The following is a 19684-nucleotide window of genomic DNA, read 5'->3' as shown; positions in this document are numbered from 1 at the left end:
TGTACCTGCAACTCAGTACATCAAAGTGAGTCTATCAATTATAATTTAAGTAACACATTTGAATTTGTATTAATCAGTGCAGAACACTACACCACCGCCCAAATGGTTAATTGTGGATTTGTGTACACCTGTCGTGATGTCACGTTAAAGAAATCTGAGCATAGAACATGAATCCCTCAAATCCATTAGCTTGTCAAATTGTTTTTGACTGGCTTTGATTTTGCTTTTATCCCAGTCTGTCGCTCGGTAAGAGTGAGGCGAGGCTGTTATCATGCGATGGAAATGGAAATCAGGTCTTAGCCCACAGTACAACTGCACGGGAGGCTCTTTGAGTGGGGAGTAAAAAAGAATACGCTTTATCAATTCACAGTAAGTGGGTTTCAAGGACAAGTCCAATAATACTTCAGCGGCACATTAAGAATGCAATGACTGAATTAATGTGGACAGATTATTTGGGTTTTACATCACAGGGACTTCAATCTCAACCTAATTTTAGTTCACTTTGATGGTTACTAGTCTTGATTAAACTAAGCTGCAAGTTTTCTTGACTTGAATATAGATGCATTGAGTATAGTGAAATACTTTCGTTTACTTTTCTTTCCAAGAGTGAGATGAGACGATAACACTCTCATATCTGTGCATTAACTACAGAGCTGGAGTCTGGATGTGGTTAGCCTAGCTTAGCATAAATGCTGGAAACAAGGGGTGAACAGCTAGGCTGGCTCTGTCCAAAATTTTAAAAAAGTGTGCCGAACAATTTCTTCCTGTTTGTTTTTAACTAAGATATCAAGAGAAAAGGGGGAAAAAAAACTTTTGGATGCTGTGTACAGTTACAGTGCTAAACAGTTGTTCACTAAGAAAGCGGTCCAACACATTTTTGTTTATGTTGGGTTTAAACAAATGAAATCCAAAATGTTAATTAGTGAGCTTTAGAGGTGCTGGATGGTGCATTTTTTTCACACTGGACACTGAACAGAGTCAGCTTAGCAGGTTTTATTCTAAGTTATGCTAATCGTGTCCTGGCTCCAGCTCCAAAACTTAATGCACAGACATGAGATTGATATCGATCTTCTCGTTTCACTCACACAAAAGAAAACAAGCTTTTTTTCTTTAAAATTCCTCATTTTCTAAATGAGCCTACCCTATATTTCTTAATCCTGTTATTGTTAAATCAAATCCAAAAGATGGAGCAACTATAAGTGAAAACAAGGTGGCCGTTAAGCCGTCCACCATATGAGTCAGAATACAATGTACAGCAATTACAGCAGTAAACATACAGCGTACTCTCATTCAAGCCGAGATATGCCTGATATGGCTAATCTCACCATCTACAGACTCAGGAACACCAGGGGCTGCATGGTGCAATAACAAATATCCTAATGTGTAAAATATGTGTTTATTCTCTGAATCAAGCCTCTTCCCCTCACCACTAACCCACTTCCTGAAATAGATCTGCTCCATTCACTCTCTGAAGTGTTCCAAAGAGAAAAAGCGCTTCTGGCTGCCCATGTCCTACATAATGTAATTATGTAAACCAAACCAAGAGAAAGAACCCGCACACCACACAATCTACCACGCAATCAATGGCAGATAATCATTGAGAGGGCTATAAATGCACATGAATGCACTGAAGCATACCACAGTTATGGGTGAATATTGTGCTGCTGTTCTTGTCCTGGGGATACAAGAGTGTTTTATAGCCTACCGTCACCATGAGTGTTTTGTTTAATATTGATTTAAGTGTGTTTTTTAATGGATAAAAGGAATCAAGAGTTCTTTAAGTGCTGAGCGGACCGTGTAAGAGAACCCTCAACTGTGTCTTCTCTGACAGCAGATTGCCTTCTTGAGACCAAAATGACAACAGCTATTTTCTGTCTGTTCAACAAAACCACTTGGTGCTTCAGTCGTCATGAAATGTCCCTTGAAAGCCTTGCTCATCATTTTGTGGTAGGCAGTGACTGCTGCCATAATGTTGTTACACACACACACACACACACACACACAGCCTTCACGTGTATCCCACTGATGCTCAGTATATTGCAGCACAAGCGGTACAGTTGTCACATACATGTTTCATAGGATACATCACTCAATTTAAAATCTATTTTAGAATGATGATCTAAATGTGGGAAGAGGATGAGAGATGCTGAGAAGAATAGAAAAGAGAAAAAGAAACAGTAGTGGTTTAGGGTGGAGGAACAGCTTTGCATGTCTTATCTATATTGCAGCATGTCTGTAACACAGCTCATTGGTCCAGCCATTAAAAGGAACAGGCTCTCCTCTTTCCATCTGCGATGCGACCATTGATTATATTGACTCACTTGGGGGACAACTTGTGCCATTACAGCGTGGTTCAATCTGCAAGTGGGTACAACACTCATTTGCCTTCTCTTGTTGTAAGAAGTATAAGGTGACAACCACATACACACTAGCATGCATACACACCTAGAACCCCAACATCATAGCCCATTGGTGACATTAAAGCCAGGGGCATTTTCCTCAGCTAAGGCTGTCAAGTCAATGAAGACACACATAAAGTGAAGTGAAGGGCATTTTCGCACTATTGAGCCCTCTTTTTGACACATTACATGTTCTCATAACAGATCATGTCAGAGCCTCACCTCCTTTAGAGACACACCATGTAACTATGACTACGTCCACACTAATATGTTTTTGTTTTAAAACGAAAAAAATCTCCATCCACACGAGCATTTTAGCACCATTACAGAAATAATCTCGGTCCATTCTAACATGCCTGAAAACACATATCACATGACTACTCATGTACACTGGGCATGTGCGTGCCGGTGTAAACAGGAAGCGGATTGTCTACGTTGTGGTTGGTTGCTTACTTGCAGAAAATACTACAGACAAAGAACAGCAATGGCGAAAATTAAGATCAGAGATTTCTTTGCTTGGACTGACGACAAGGTTGAACTTTTACTGAAAGTAACACATTAGCAAGCTTCAAAAAACTTGTCTTCTTTGACCAACACATGAACTTTGAGTGTCACACAAAGAAAGTGGTCCAATCCTGTTTCTTTCATCTAAGAAACATTGCAAAAATCAAAGCCATACTATCCTTTCTAGATCTGGAAAAAATAATTCATGTTTTTGTCTCCTCCCGTCTTGATTATTGTAATTCACTGTTCACTACCCTGAGTCGCTCTTCTGTGTATTGGCTCCAGTTGGTCCAAAATGAGGCCACGAGACTGTTAGCTAATACACAACGTAGGCCACACATCACACCAGTGTTGGCCAACCTACATTGGTTATCAATAAAATGTAGAATTGATTTTAAAATTCTTTTAATTACCTATAAAGCACTACACGGGTGGCCCCACTTTATATTTCTGAATCATTGTGTCCCCTGGCCACAGTGACATCACTGAGGTCTACTGACCAATGCCTCCTGGCTGTCCTGAAATCTAGGCTTAAGACCAAGGGTAACCATGCTTTTGCAGTTGTTGCCCCCACCCTCTGGAACCGTCTTCCCCTAGATATAAAAAACGTAGAGTCTGTCGATAGTTTTAAGAAGCTGTTCAAAACTCACCTGTTTCATAAGCACTTTGTGTCATAATATGTGTTCACTCACTGTGTTGCTTTCATTGTTTTTATTGTTGTATCTGACTTCTGTGTCTGCCCTTTTAAATTGATATTTCATGTTTTTAAACTTTTTATTTTATTTTATTTTATTTTTATTTTATTTTATTTTACTTTATTTTTATTTTTATTTTATTTTCTCTCAATTGTTTGCATAGTACAGCACTTTGTAACTCTGGTTTTGAAAGGTGTTTTATAAATAAAGTTTACTTACATACTTATTTACATTAGTGACTGATAAGACCCAATCAGGAGGCGAACGTGGGTGTCTGCATCATCATTTTCAAAAGTCTCTGTTTCTGCCTATTCAGACTAAAACGCAATCCCAGAGTTTCAAACTAAAACAGGGTCAGCAGCATTTTCAAAAGTCTGTTTTAGGGGTTCAAAAATGCCAGAGTAGTGTGGACGCCAGGCCATAGCAAGTTATGCATTTTAAAAAGAAAACGTATTAATGTGGATGTAGCCTATATGTGCTGCGTTGACTGCTTTATACCAAACCCTTTCAAGTCCAGACTCACATTTAGAGCCAACGATCACCATTTCATAAGTTTAGTTAGTTCCTCTCAGAAAACTGAGATAGTATTGAAGTTTCTGAGAAAATTCACTGCTTCTCTCAGGTTTGATTCTCAAAAGATACATTTCACTTCTAATGTCTGTTTTATGAGTTTTATTTGGAAGATAATAAAGCCCCTATGTGTAGGATTTGATCATGCATGACTATAGTGACCCTTGTAGTAGTATCAAAAAGGACACTCTAACAGGATTGTTTAATTTTTTTACAACCCAAAATTATTTGAATAATTTGAAAGATGTTGGCCTAATTCTAGCTCATTGATGGCTGTTTTCCCCTGGTTGGAGAAGTGATCAACCGATCAGAGGTTTGTGGGCAGGATTAAGAACATAGCTGGTCAGCTACCTAGCTACACTGATGATAAATATTGACAGAAAAAGTGTGGATGAGATCAATGCAGCTGCACAAGCTGTGGTAGGTCAACTTGCAGATACAACAACTCTTAAATCAGCATATTTCTTCACTTCTGTGTCAGCTGAAAAGGACATCAACGGGACACACACTCACTACTGTTTCAAGTTTCAAACCATTAACATCTCAGCACTAGATAAAATATTTCCTCAAATGAAATCGTCTACCTCTGGTGTAGATATAATCACAACTTTTACAGAGATATTCCCCTCTGTTGGTCATTTTATTCTTTTAATTATTAACACTTCTCTAACTTATGGTAATTATCCCATTTGTTTTAAACATGTAATAATTCAACCATTACTGAAAAAAGCCTAGTTTGGATCCTGTATTGCTTAATAATTACAGACCAATTTCTAAATTATCATTTTTATCTAAGGTGCTTGAGAAAGTTATTTCAACTCAATTAATATCTTTTATGAATAGTAATAATACTTTTAATAGTTTTCAGTCAGGTTTTAGAGCCTGCCATAGCACAGAGACAGCCCTCATGAAGGTTTCTAATTATCTATTTTTAACAGCTGATAGAGGTGACTGCATAGTTCTGGTGCTTTTAGATTTAAGCGCTGCCTTTGACACAATTGATCACTGCATTTTCCTGCACCATCTAGAAACCTAGGTTGGTCTTAAGGGAACTGCTCTACAACTACTCTGTTCATACCTCTCCAATAGGACCTTCTCTGTTGTCATAACAAAACACCTGTCCCTCTGTTGCCCATTTAAATTGTGGTATTCCTACAGGCCTTATCCTTGGCCCACTGCTGTTTCAATATACATCATTCCTCCCAGCCAGATCATTCAGAGCCTTAGTATCTCCCACCACTGTTACACAGATGACACAATGTTATATGTCCCTCTTCAGACCAACAACCCCAGCAGCCTTGATAATCTGTTTGCCAGCCTCAGGGATGTTAAATGTTGGCTGTCTCAAAACTTTTTACAATTCAACGACAGTAAGTCTGAGGTCATAGTCGTTAGTCCCACGAATTCTACCAGCCTGTTTCTCAGTAAGCTTGGTTCCCGGACCAAAAACATTAAGCAATCTGCTAGAAATCTTGGAGTTATTTTTGATGCAGATCACTGTTTTGATGCTCCATCAAAAAATGTTGTCCAGTCCTGCTTTTTTCAACTCAAAAAAGTCTCTAAAATCAGATCAGTCCTTTCTCCTACTGATTTATGTAAGGTACATACATGCATTTATTTTCTCCGGCCTTGACTACTGCAATGCACTTTATGCCGGCGTCAGTCAGAGCTCCCTTCACCAACTCCACCTGGCACAGAACGCTGCTGCCCAGATTTTAAATGTCACTAAGAGATATGAACATATTACTCCAGTACTTGCCAACCAACACTGGCTGCCCGTTACATTCTGCATTGATATTAAAATTCTATTTATCACTCTTAAAGCATTAAATGGCCTTGCTCCAAATTACATCAAGGACTTATTAACCCCCTGTGCGCCTGGGTGTTCACTTAGATCAGGATGGGGCACTCCTGGTTATTCCTGGGTCTGCGCTAGTGACCAAAGGTGACCAGGCCTTTGCTGTTAGAGCCCCCAAACTGTGGAACAGGCTGCCTATCGAGATCAGACATGTAACATTTTTAGTGTCTTTTAAATCTCTTCTTAAAAGATTATTTTATCAGAAAGCTTTTATGAATGTTTGATATGTTGCTGTGTTTTATTATCCCACTTCTGACAGTTTATTTTCTGTGTGTAACTTCATTTTAATCCCCTCTGTGTTATGATCTCTGTTTGTTTTTCTTTTGTTTTTTATTGCCTTTTCTTCTTCTTTCTGTTAAGCACTTTGTAACTTTGTTAAGAAAAGTGTTATATAAATAAAGTTTATTATTATCATATATTACTGACTGCTCAGCGCAATTTCCCAACAAGATATCAGATAACATAAACATAATCACATATGCTATAATCACACAAAAATGTATACATGAGGGCTTTAATGTTGAAAGTAGATTGCATTTGGGGTGTGTGATTGACAGGTCTCTCAGCCTATCACAGTGAGCCATGCTGGTTGCAGCTCACTTGTCTGTACAAAATGCAGATTTTACACAAATTGTGGATATTCTGTTGGTAGTAAACCCAAATGCAGTCTTCAAAACATCTCCTCAGAAACCACCAAATTGCCACCTCCACGTTCCTCAGTCTTGAAGTCCCATATAAAAAGAAATTCAATCTCGTATACTATTTACACTGTAAGTGGCAGAATAATAGTAGTAACAGCACAACATCTTTCTGAAGTGAACATCCCTCAGTCTTTCACCAACAAGCAGTTGTAGGCTGCACTGGTAAAAAGTAGTCAGGAGTGGACAGCTCTGTTCGAGGAGGACAGAATTAGAACATCATCATGTCACTGTGGGGATATCACAACACATATGGCTAAAACAACACAAGCTAAATTCAAAAACGTGTTTCTTCATCAAGTGCCCTCAACTGTCTGTGTTATGTTGTCCAGTCAGACAGTCGACTGCATTTCCTCAATAGAACTGGCAACGTGGCCTTGGCCCGTATAACCAGAGGCCATGTTGTAGATTGGAAATGGGTAAAGTGGCAGCTCTCCCAGCTCGGACAAACTGGGGGATGGCAAAGGAGGCAGCCAATTAATATTTCAACAATACATCTTCTGTGGCCTAAGATTGACTGACTAAACTGCTAGCTGTCAGGGCAGTTATCTCCAAAACTGCCATGCGGGTAAGAATTCAGAATGCTTTCTTTAGAAAAGAATTTCATATTCATTACTTACTTTTACATTCTGTATAAAATTGGTTACGGAAGCAATTAACACTGGGGAAAAATGAAATGAATATAAATAAGGCTGAGAGACAACAAGTCAAAGTTATCAGACACCTGAGGTGCTAATAGTCTTTTCCGGCTTTGGTTTGTCATGAATTCGCTGAAAGTTAGACCAAGCACTGCAACACTCAGGATCAGGAAAAATAAATGACTTATATGCCAGGTAAATAATGAAAGGTAATTCTTGACCTTGGAACACTAGTTTGACAATTTTTTTTGCTAAACTATCTTAAATTTGTATGTATTTGAAGAAATGCATCCTTCTTATGTCTATTCCTTACAAAGCAGTTTATCTGTAAATGTGGAAGATTGTTACTTGATGAGGATGGCAAACGTTACAGCAGGGTTACATCATGGGCATCTCCTGGGATCTCTAATGCACAGTACATGTGTGGCAAACACTGAGTGTGAATAGCTATTCATTTACTGGAAAGCTATTCACACCCCATGTTTATATGCCCTCACCAGAAAAAAAAGCATTGGTCATCTGTTCAAACTAGTTCAAAGACCTATATTTATACTTACCTATCTTTTTATGGTGCAAATAATGACTAACGAGGAGCTTGAGGAGGATAGTTGGGTCAACAAAGGGAGGCCACAGTTTGCATTCTGTGAATGTTGGTCTTGTCAATCTAAATCAGGTAGTTTTAGTTGTCTGAACCAGGAAAAACCATAGAGGTGGCGGATCAGAAACTGTTATTTGTAACTATTTTTAAACTTTTGAGACTGTTTTTGAAAGCACTGACAAAATTAAGTGTTGGGAAAGTTACTTGAAAAATTTAACAATTTACACATTCCATATTACTCCTTTTAAAAAAAGTAATCACAATACTTTTCTAATTACTCAACTTTAAAAGTAATTTTACAATTGTTACTCAGCCCACCTCTGTCAAAGATACTTTCTAAACTACTTCAAAGCCTCATCACCCACATGTTCCATCTTCTGTGTTTAACACATGTAAAAATAGAAAAGGAGACGGTGTGGTTCAACAAGCAGCCAGCCTACAGTTTGGAGGTATTTACTGATTCTCTCAGCCTCCAACTCTGAACTAAAGCAGTTGATTCCTGACTGTAGACTTAACAGAGGGTAATGTTAGCAAGCCAGCTAAGAAGACACAGTACAACTTTCCCAATATATAGAGGACATAATGGAACACAAGTCTTACATTAAAAATAGGGCAGTTTGGAAGCCAATGAAAAACAACCAATTTTGTCATTTAGCTGACAGGATTTGTCGGATCTACCACACTAGCTCAGGTTCTTTCCCCCCCAGGGAGTTGCTGTTCCACGGTCTAAAAGTCAGTTTCCATGTTTAAAGGTGCCTAGATCTATCACCCTGATCTTCCCTGATCCAACAGGTGTTGACTTGACCCCTGTACCTCTTGCCCTGGTGTGATGGTGACACGCAGCAGTTACTTTGAGACACAATATCAATGCACAGCTATGTGTCATCACCTTGTGCAGTTTGAGGACTCAAGGGTCGTATATCTATAGACTGCAAGATCTCTGAGACGCATTAGAGCGGTATGTATGAGTGTGACAACATCCGAATGAGTTCACAATCTTCTCCAGGAAGAGAGTTACTGTAGTCCGATGATGGACTAAACACCCCCATTGAAGCTGATACGTGAACTCCTCAGTTGATTTTGAGGCGTTCATGTGTCTTCAGATAGAAGGGATAAAACGATTTCACCGTGCAGAGTACCTGAACTCCTCAGCACAAGATGTAGAGAATGACCCCTGGGTGCCTTGTTTTAGATGTGCACAGGGTGCCACTGACTGGGAGGAGATCACATAGCAGACCAGGCACATGTTGGCCTCAGCTGGTGTGAAACTAACAAATAATTTAGCTGATAAAAAGATACAGTTTAAAAGTTTTGTCTGCAAATACACTGTGATTTGCTAGAAATTAGGCATTACAGGCACCTCTATATCACGCTGTTGCCTATCTGAGAATCGTGTATTGTGTGAAGACAAGGCCGTATACCACAACCAGTGAAGTAAAGCTCATTATTTTGCCATCCGTGGTGTAACATGCCGGATCCTCAGCCGCCTGTCAGAAAGTTGTGAAGTTCAATTGAAGTTTGCCTTTGTTTTCACTCTTCCTCTCTTGCTGTAACATTTCATGGCATGTTGACAGGTTTATCTGTAGGACTGGAGGCTGATGAGGCACACCTTGGCGTGTTTGGACTTCCTGATTAGTTGACACAAAATAGGGAAATTGTGGCATGTGGTGAAAACACTCCCGCTGTCATGGAAAATGCACCTGCTCAGGTTGAGTGAATTTCTCTCTCTGCCTTTCTCTTTCTCTCTCTGGCTTCATTATAACTTCTGCAGCCTTAAGGTTCTGTTGGAAATATCAACACCATGTTTACCATGCATGAAAAACAAAGTGGTATATATGTGTGAATATGACAAGCAATAATTTTCTATTATTCTTGACAGCTAATTCGAATATTGCTAAATAGACCTCCTGTTCACATGATGGAGAAGTATAGCTTACTATTTATTGTTATATTATTATTTAGTGTAAGTTATTTGACATTACACAAACACACACAAGTAAATTTCTGGGCAGACTCATTCCTTGATCTCTACTCATGCTCAATTTTTATATATTTATCACATTTCTGAATAAATCAAGATATCAATTACATGCTTCATCTTCTTCATTCTGCTTCTGCTAGGTTGTTTGTGCCATTTAATTTTTTTAAAAATGAAAACTGCATCCACCACACAAGACTGGATTACAAACTGGGGAAAGTGAGCAACTGCTCTCAGACCCTCAGGAGGCCCAAAGGCCCCATGTTCAATGTGTGACCATCGGTTTGTGGTAACTTGATTCATTGTTAATTTCAGAGTCAAAGTTCATTTTTCACAGTGAAAACAGAAGTCTGACAAAACTCAATGTCAACTTACTAGCTCTTACTAGCGCAGAAAGAGCTTTCTCAGTTGTCATGGAAATAGCTCATCACTTCTCATATGACCTTGAGTTGAGATTTTTTTGTCAAATTTCACATTTGTAAGAGTTATGAACCAAATGTTGAGCTTCAAATCTGGTTTTAATATCTGTATTTTTACAGTTTATTCAGTTGATATTGTGCCTACATGGTGCATATATCCTAAATAAATTTGTATTTAATCAAATAAACACTCAAAATGACACACAGCAAACCTGGTTGGTTTCTGGGTGCTGAGGGTGAAATGTAACAAAGCTGCTGTTTGAAGTCTGCTGTGTGCACTGTGCCTGATGGGTCGTTAAAGGTAACAAACAGGATACATACACACAGCAAAGAGAGAGGACGGATGATTTAACCTATCCCAACCACCACAGGGGACACATTTTGTATTTTATTGTATTTCCAAAGAAGACACACCCAAATGTGCAACAAGTTGCATCTATAATTTCAACTTCTACAGCAGGGTGTGACTGTGTCTAAACATGAGAGAGCAGCAATCAATCAAAAATCAGTTTGAGTTCCGTAACTAAAAATATAAGAGCTGTTAGTCAAGTACCTTCAGTATGACTAATACCCTCATCAGTCCAAATAAATGATATGTTGTCTTTTATCAGTCGTTCCACTTTGTCCTCAGAAACATGATCATATAAGCATTTGAGAGTGGGAGAGTATATCACACGCTGGGACTTTGCTTTCTTTCTTAATTAATTGATCTAATCAGAGATGTACATGTAGGAGCTTTTAAGGAGCACCTGAAAGCAGCATAACTCTTTTCATGTGAAAACGTCTCTTACAGTCAAGTGCTTGTGAGGGTTGATTTTTTAATTTTTTTTTTTTTTTTTGTATCTGTGTGCACTGGAGTTTCAGGCTTTGAGTTTCCACGCTCTCTTCCTCTCACTCTATCTATGTAGGGCAGCCCGTGGATCAGCTGACATCCCCATCCTCCCACATGCCCACACAATCTTGTTAAAGCATGCAGTTAATCTGAAGAGGAAAAGGACTCTCTTCACAAGCAAGCGGCTCTTTCATCACCCTATTGTATTGCCCACATCAGGTTGTCACATGAATATCGGATTCTCCCGACACTCAGGTGCTTAGAGAAGAAGCTGTGCCCTCATATTGGCTCTGTGCGATGCCATTTTCCTGGGAGTGACTTTTTAAATTGGGCATTATCTAGCACTCTAGGAGCATAGGCGACATTGTGCTGCTAGAAGAATTAACATCTCAGTAGGAACTCTCCATTAATTTTTCTCTTCTTTCTCTTAAAAGTTGGCTCCACCATCAATAATTTAGGCCAAAGTGCCGCCACAAAGATGAAACAGAGGAAGTACAGTTGTGCTCTCCAGCACATCCTCTGGAGGAAGCCTAGTCGTCGATTTTGGAAATCTTCCTCATATTCTATGCATTTTTATACTGAAGCATGCACAACAAAGGGATGAAAACACATAAATGCTCTCTTAGTCTCTTCTCTGGCTCTTTATGTCTCTATCTTTCTTTCATCGTGAGCTCATTGAAAACAAAGAGTCCCACCTCATTCAGAGCCTTAGATTCTATCATCATCTTGCAGGCCATTTGAAGTGCAGCAATTTGATGGACACAGATACAGGCCAACGTGAGAAAGGCCTCTGATTGAATCGCCACTCGTTGCTTTTGCTGCTCTTCATTCCCAGCCTGTCCAAAAGAGTGTAAGAGACAAGGAGGGAGAGGGTCATCCATAAATGCAGGAGGGCTATATCCCAGCCCTCATTTGACAGGAGAGGTATTGTCTGGACCAGTGGGGTGGGGGGTGGAGGGGTATTTTGCTACGGCAATTGTCCCCACCATGAAGTGGCTCGAAACCTTGAGACCCCAGGCTTCCACTCAAACACTTCTCCGTCCTTGTGGGCTCTCAAAGAGTCTCTCACTTTTATGTGCTGCAGAGAAATATTTGAAAAGCACCTTCCATCTCTCAAAAGACAGAAAGTGAGAGCACATCATGTCGAACTTGAACGACTCCCACATAATCACGAGTGTGCTTTTTCAGACATAATAAAAATGCACCAAGCTCTCAAACAGGCTTCCATGGGCTGATTGTGCTCAAGAGGAAAATGAGCCTTGAAAAATGAAGCAAACCTCTTCACTCTCCTCCTACTTACTGTGCGAGGTGTCTTTAGATTGACTACATCAGACTATTGATTAAAGAGCCCGAAGGTGATTACATTTTTTAAATTCATTCACCACATGGATTCCCTCTTCCTCAATGTATTGTCAGGTCTTACAGACTTAGAGACTTAAAGTGGAAATTTTCTTACTGAATCCCAAAAAAGCTCAAGTTCAGTATTGCTGCTGTGCTGCTGTCTCACTGTTGTTTTGCTCTATGTAACCGGCATGTATGTTCCAGTCAATTTAAACACTGTATAGATATATATATATATATATATATGTGTGTTTGTGTGTGTGTGTGTGTGTGTGTGTGTGTGTGTGTGTGTGTGTGTGTGTGTGTGTGTGTGTATGTGTGTGTCTGTGTGTATGTGTGTGTATGTGTGTGTCTGTGTGTATGTGTGTGTATGTGTGTGGTGCTTTGGTTGACTTGGCAACACTGCCATCTCATGGTGATCAGAGTAACAAAACAGCACTGTACTTTGCTGAAACATCTTCATTATAAAAGGTTTATTAATTAAGCAAGACATGTTATCACCATCTTAAACTGCCATGCTAATTCAATTCATGTGATGTCTCCTGTCAAGGTCATCATCATTTTCATCATGATCATCACAACACAAAGAGAACTGGCATTTTTATTACAAACATAATGAAATTACATCATTGCAAGCTGTCTCTGATTAAAACAAAATGTGTTGTACTGTAAAGCATAAAGCTATGTTCATTTGGTTTCAGCTACCCTGTTAATTCACACATATATAAAAGAGGTTGACAGTTCCTGTTAAAGTTGTTGAACTGATTTTAATCATTGGAGGAACCTCCTCTGACTGAAACACCACTTTTTTTAAAGGTTTTATCACAGGAGTTGCATAAATTAATCTCTGATCTTCTCAGTGGGGACTTATTCTCTTCTCTTGTGGTCTATTTCTAGTCACTGAACAAACTGAAATGCAAGAGATGGCGGCTTGGTGTATGAAACCCCCCCCTCCGAGGGCCAAAGTTATGCCTCATGGCATTTTAAGCCTTTCTCTACCTGGACACCTCTCTGATCTACTTCCCTCTCAGTCCCCCCGTCCGTGTCTGTATGACAGCTCTGCTCTGCACAACACTCCTCTCTACCCTCTTCTTCCTGTTTCTCCTCTTCCCCGCTGCCCCTCTGGGTTGGACACTGGAGCACCCGAGCAGCACACCTCTCCAACCCCAATTCCTCGGCCTGCTGCTTGCACTGCACCACAAAGATTCGATAAAGCTCCAAGAGGACGATGAGGATGTTCTTGCAGGTGAAGAAGATCATCAGCTGGTTGAGTACCTGCTCTTGCACCATGAGGTAAAGTCGGTAAAGCAGGAATGGGCCATCTTGGAGTCCCACTGTGAGCAGCAAGCTCCACACTTCACTGGAGCAGCAGGAGACGAATGAGGATGGAGAGGCAGGGCAGCAGGGGTGACCACCCTTTGGGGGTCGCGTCTGAGTGAGCACCAGAGGAAACTGCATGAGCGCCCAAGAGAAGAGAGACAAGCCGATGATGACAACTGCCCAGTTGGTTTTGACCTCGGGTTCCCTGAAGGTGTCGAAGATGTCCAGGATGTCAGCACCCAGTCCAACGTAGACCATGAGGAGCTGGGAGAGCTGGTCCCGGGACATGTACCCCTTGGGCATCAGCCAGCGACCAAGAACCAACACTATGAGCATGGTCTGCTCCAGACCAGCCACCCAGTTTTCTGGGTCCAGCTCCACGATGCCCTGGATGAATGAAACAGCACGAAAACATTAGAAAACACATTTTTCACAGTTTGTCATAGAGCAGAGAATTTCCTCCAGTTTCTCACTGAGTTTTCCTGCTATTTCAATTCTTTTGTACCATGAAAGTAAAACACTGTCATATCTTGATATGTGAAAAAGTGAAATGTATGAACAAGGAGATACATTGGCAAATATCTGCACAACGAGGTATCTCCTCTCTATTCTCGATGTAATTCTGATGACTTGTGAGTCAGCCCCTCATTGTGTCGGGGTTCATTGAGTTTATCCTGACAGCACCCCTTGACATTCCACAGTGTTTCCCAAAACACTACATCTTCAAGTTTCAGAAGCTGCCACCCAGCCTCAAGCACAGCCATGGGGCAAGAAAGCTCCCAAATCCTACATGAAAGAAACTGCACTAAAACCACCCCAGAAGGGGAGAGATCTGAGAGTTTTTCAAGCAGGAGCCTATCTGGACTTCATCTCAATGTGTCTATTACACATTTCCTGCATCTAATAGTTTATCCACCCCCTTACTAGATTAAAATCTTATCTGATATCAGGTGTTGCTTTAATGTGGCTGCGTGGAGGTTGAGGCGGGGAGGGCAGTTTTGTGGTGGGACGCCTACCGCTGTGATTGGGATGTGAGCCAGCAAATGAAGTTCAGGGCCTGAGGAATTGTTGACAGGAAGCTTGGACTGCAGCAGGCTCAGCTCCAGAAACCAAATGGAAGGGATGACAGTACTGAGGTAGAGGAAAACCATGGGGGAGAACCTAAAAGAGGACCGCCAATGGAGAAGGAGGGGAGGGGAGTTGGGGGGGGGAGGTTATTTTTAGTGACACGCTTTTTTTTTTTTTTATTTGCCACCCAATAAAGAAGAAAGAGGCCCCCTTTTTTTCCAAAAGAAGCATCGAATTTCAGACAGGCAATTATTCTCATCATATATGCAAATCCCACTTGACAGTGTAAAGCCTTCTCCATGAGGAGAGAACTTCAAAGTAAGATTCAGTGAGAAAGAGAGAGGCCTGAAGAAAGCGTGCGTCAGAGGATGTTCGCTGCGTATGTGCTGGAGAGCTACAGCTTTTGAATGAGACACAGCTTGGTGTTGACTGAAGTGTGACACTAAATGCTCATATCCTTTTGAGGCTTGCATAATAAAGGTTGACCTTAGTGTATATTTACTCAAGCCAAATTTTTTTTAAAGAAGAAAGCCAGCTGGTCAGAAACGTCTCGAGCCAGCAGGATAAATTTTCTCCAAGACAGGATAGGAAAGGCTGTGACAGAGATGTCATAGTCAGTGAAATACGGAGCAATAACACTGCAGAGGAATAGATTTGTTTTTGATAGACAGTTAAAGAGAGAAAGAGCTGCAGAGGATAACAGAGAATTTAGTGGCAGAGAATATTACAGGCCTTGCACAAGCTGCCTCTCAACGCCCTGGGCAGATGGGCTGTAAAGTGTTCACACAGTTACAAGTTCAGGAGTTATTTACTCCCCACTCAAAACGGGCTTTCAAAGTCTGGCTACACCTCAGTCCTCATGTCACCCCTTTAAAAAGAACAAAAGCAGTGGGCAAATAGGTTTGTACATGCCAATTTAGCCCACAAACATGTTTCTTTGTTCATCACATCACTATTAAATGAATGAAATTGTGTTTCTCGTTTAACTTTGAAAGGGGCACTCCACCCATCCATTGTGTTTTGACCTACGAAGTGTTACCATTTCCATTCTGCGTTGCGGGTGCACTTCAGTGTGATGGCCATTTCCACACCCAGCAGAGCCACGCCCGTCAGCAGCAGCCAATAGAGCGGCTCTCCTTTAACAGCCACCACACGCCACACTGTCACCACCCCGTGGACCGCAAACAGGAAGCGACTCAGCAAAGCCAGCAGGATGTTCAGAAGAGAGCACATGATGCACCGCAGAAAACCTGCGGAGAAGATCATTTTCTTATGTTATATATATATATATATTTATATCTACTTACTTATCTTCTTACTGTGAATTATGGACATTTTGTAGATGAGTAATAACAACACAAGACTGTAAATAAGAGTTTACCTATTGGGGTATTTTGAACATAAACCATTTTGCAATTGTAGCATTTAGTGTAACACAACCAGAAAATGAAACTTTAACTAAAAATGGATTACATTGTTAGAAGTGTTTGCAAAATAACATCACTAATATATACAGTGAAGGAGAACAGAGTTAATTAAAATTAATAAAATTCAAAATAAATTAAAATAAACTGTTATGCATGGATGGAACAACCCCAGACTTTACATATTGATGGCAACCAAGAACTAAATCTGATTTTAATACCTAAGTAGAACTCCCAGTTTTAACTTCTGAAACTTTCTTCTTCAGATAAAAAGGCTATAAACTGAATTTAGGTGGGTTTCCCAACCAATACATCCCTGGATTTTACTCTTGTCTTAATTAAAACTAAATAATTAATAGTTTTTGGTCTTGTTTGATAATGATTGAACCACAGATGTCTACACAGATGTTGATTTACAGTTTGTCAGATTGTGGGACATAGTATTAGGCCGGCTGTGGTTCAGGAGGGTCGTCCGCTAATCAGAAGTTCAGTGGTTCGATCCTCGACTCCTCCTTTCCGCATGTCGAAGTGTCCTTGGGCAAGATACTGAAGCCCATCTGCCAACGGTGTGTGAGTGTGTGTGTGTGTGCGTGTGTGAATGGGTGAGTGAGCAGCAGAAACATTGTAAAGCACTTTATAAATTCAGCCATTTACCATTTTACCATTTAATATTAAATGACTAAAATCCTTTCTGTGTGCCATATAAGTGCTTTAACAGATTGTTCTTGCAAAGTTGATGAAAGTTGAGGCTGATTCAGCATTTTGGCAAAAAGTGCATACAGTATACAAAGGAATGGCCAAAGAAAGGCTGACAGTAAATATAAACTGATGAAAAATGTTTGATGAAACTGATTATATAGATTGTCAAGAGTCAGAGAAAGAGAAGATAAATGAGAATTACTTTACACTTGAAACTTTAGTGAATAATGTTGTATAAGTCGCAACAATAAAGTGCTTTATGATGTTTCGAACATAATATAGTTTTACTGATGTCTTTCGGCAATAAACTTAATGCCCAACAGTAAAGGTTCCTCGCAATAAAGAATGGACAAGTGCCAAAGGCCTCCTCAGTTTGATTGCATTTTGCAATAAATTTAAGGAATAAACTCACACAGATTGGTCTGCGTCAGACTGCCACAAACTAAACCAAACATGAAAAATTAGTAAAAACTTATGTAACCCACTTCAACATTACACATCACATCCCCAGTTCACCTCTCAGTATCAATTATTGTTGCATGATGTTAGTGCACAAACAGTTCTCACTGTCAATTAGTGAGCAGGATTAAAGCTTTTGAGCTTTGGGGGAAATCAAAGCAAGCAGTGATTAGAAAGCAAAAGTTAGAGACATGAATCTGCAGTCAATATTAAAGGACTCCAGGAGGCTTTGCATGAGTTTGCTTAAATCTGATCTCTGCAGATTATTGTGATGACTTGATCTAGAGTTGGCTAGAAATATTGGTACCAATTTCCAAAATTTTACAAATGTCCAATCTGCAAAATGTTAAGCTTTGTCAATTTTAAATGTTGATAATTCATCGACAATGGTTTATTGCAATAATCCATTTAGTCTGCAGTCATAAATGGTAAAACTACATTGGAGGCGTCTTCCTGATGAACTGAAGAGCTAAAAAGCCAAAGCAATTTTTCACAACCTTTATTAATGGCTTATAACTGATTTATAACTATAAATAACTATAAATATAGCAAGTAGTTAAATCTTATAAAGTAAACTTTATATTACAAGTTTTTTTCTTATTGAAATTGAACTGAATTAGACATTCAACTCATGTCTCTCTATGATAATATTATTTTCTGTCTCAAAAACAGTCAGTCTTGTGTTGCTGTTATTGTGAATGCCAATACGCCTCAAACAGAATTCATGCAATATGTATGGTGCAGTTGCATGCAGTACAAACCCACAATACAAGCTGGACTCCTCGCTGAGAATGGTTGAGATCAGTTTCGTCAGTGTATTTCCCAAAAGTTCTCAGAAGCTGTGCTGTAGAAAGTGACAACACCACAGCAGTCACACACAGTGACCTGGCCTCTATCTGTCTGATTTTTCCTTTTAAATGACAGCCACCTCCTAGACCCACTGGATGAGTAGGCATGTCAGCAGCGTGTGTGTGTTTGTGCATGTGTTCAATGGGGAGTAACTACTGTTCACTGGAGTAGAGTGTCAGTGTGCAGTAGTGTGTTCCATAAGTGTATATGTGTGTGTCTCCGTCCCCTTGGTGCCATTGTAAGAGATAACGTTTCCTGCCCCCAGCGCCCACATCTTCATCGTCATCCGTCATGATGTCATCTCTCCTGGCCCAGAACAAAGTTATCTCCCTGGGAGAAGCCAGCCCGCCGCACTCCCTGTTCAGAGAGCTCCCACCCATGCCTGCTCTGCCTCTGCACTGCTGGCCCTGATAACAGCTTCGCTCCATGGCCTCTGCACACACAAAAACATGGACTAACAAGAGAGAAAGAGGATGCTGATGGCCCCCTGAGCAATCACTACAGGAGTGTTTGGGTATGTTACTGCTATTGCATCAGAATGAGGATGCTGCGCCGGTTGATGCTGTCCAGGAATGTCAATCTACTAAAATGCTAAAGGGGAGCAAAGACAGATGACTGACAAGATGTTTTTTATTGTTTGGTCAGTGTGTAAAATTCATAAACATAGGTCAGCAATTTATCTGCAGAGTGGACATTGCTCCTAATAGTATGATAATGCCATTTAGGCCTTAAACATGCATTATCTGATTTTCTGGCCTCTTGGGAGGGGGGACAGAAATGAACTGTAAACACACAAATGTATTAGAATTGTCACATCCAGCAAACATGGAGCACAATTAGCATTTACCGGTGTCTGTCCAGCTGATGAATCCAATATTCACTCTCCTTTTAGCTCTGTTTTAGTCTCCACCAACTCCTGAGAAAAATATTTAGCTATTTAGCTGCTAAATGCTCCACTATGTTCGCCAGCTAGTAGCTAGCTTTGCCTTTTGGTGCTGGACAGGTAAAGTACAGCTGGTTTATCAGAGCTTTTTCTCTGAAAACTGTGTCTGCTAACTGCTACTGGAGACAATATGTCTGTAATGATCATATCCAACCATCTTTCTCTAACCTTAACCAAGTGTTTTAGTTGCCAAATCTTAACCATAACCCATAGACTGTAAATAAAGATGGACGTAGCGAGGTGTGACATCACCTAGTGGTTTGCACTGGAGCTGGTCTGAAGCCCAGAGTTGCAGCTTATGGTCGGCGCCATCTTTTCTGGTTGGAGCCAGGACCCTCCAAATATGGAATGCGGGGTGTTGCCTTTCACACTGTGGATACACACCCCGCCAC

At 40.3% G+C, this 19684-nt stretch overlaps 1 protein-coding gene across 1 annotated transcript; it reads right to left on the bottom strand.

Moving 5' to 3' along the window:
• Positions 1–13496: 13496 nt before the first annotated feature.
• LOC121895315 (transmembrane protein 26) lies at positions 13497–19469 on the bottom strand. Its single transcript, XM_042408343.1, has 5 exons — positions 19197–19469; positions 18266–18782; positions 15958–16168; positions 14867–15011; positions 13497–14237 (listed from the first exon to the last, which is right to left on the bottom strand). Exons 3-5 carry the CDS (start codon positions 16149–16151, stop codon positions 13497–13499), a joined length of 1080 nt encoding a protein of 359 aa, XP_042264277.1. The 5' UTR covers positions 16152–16168; positions 18266–18782; positions 19197–19469.
• Between the last annotated feature and the right edge of the window lie 215 nt (positions 19470–19684).

Source organism: Thunnus maccoyii, chromosome 4 (genome assembly GCF_910596095.1).
Source record: "Thunnus maccoyii chromosome 4, fThuMac1.1, whole genome shotgun sequence".
In the NCBI taxonomy this organism is placed as follows: domain Eukaryota; kingdom Metazoa; phylum Chordata; class Actinopteri; order Scombriformes; family Scombridae; genus Thunnus; species Thunnus maccoyii.
This window is presented reverse-complemented; position numbering and strand designations above follow the sequence as displayed.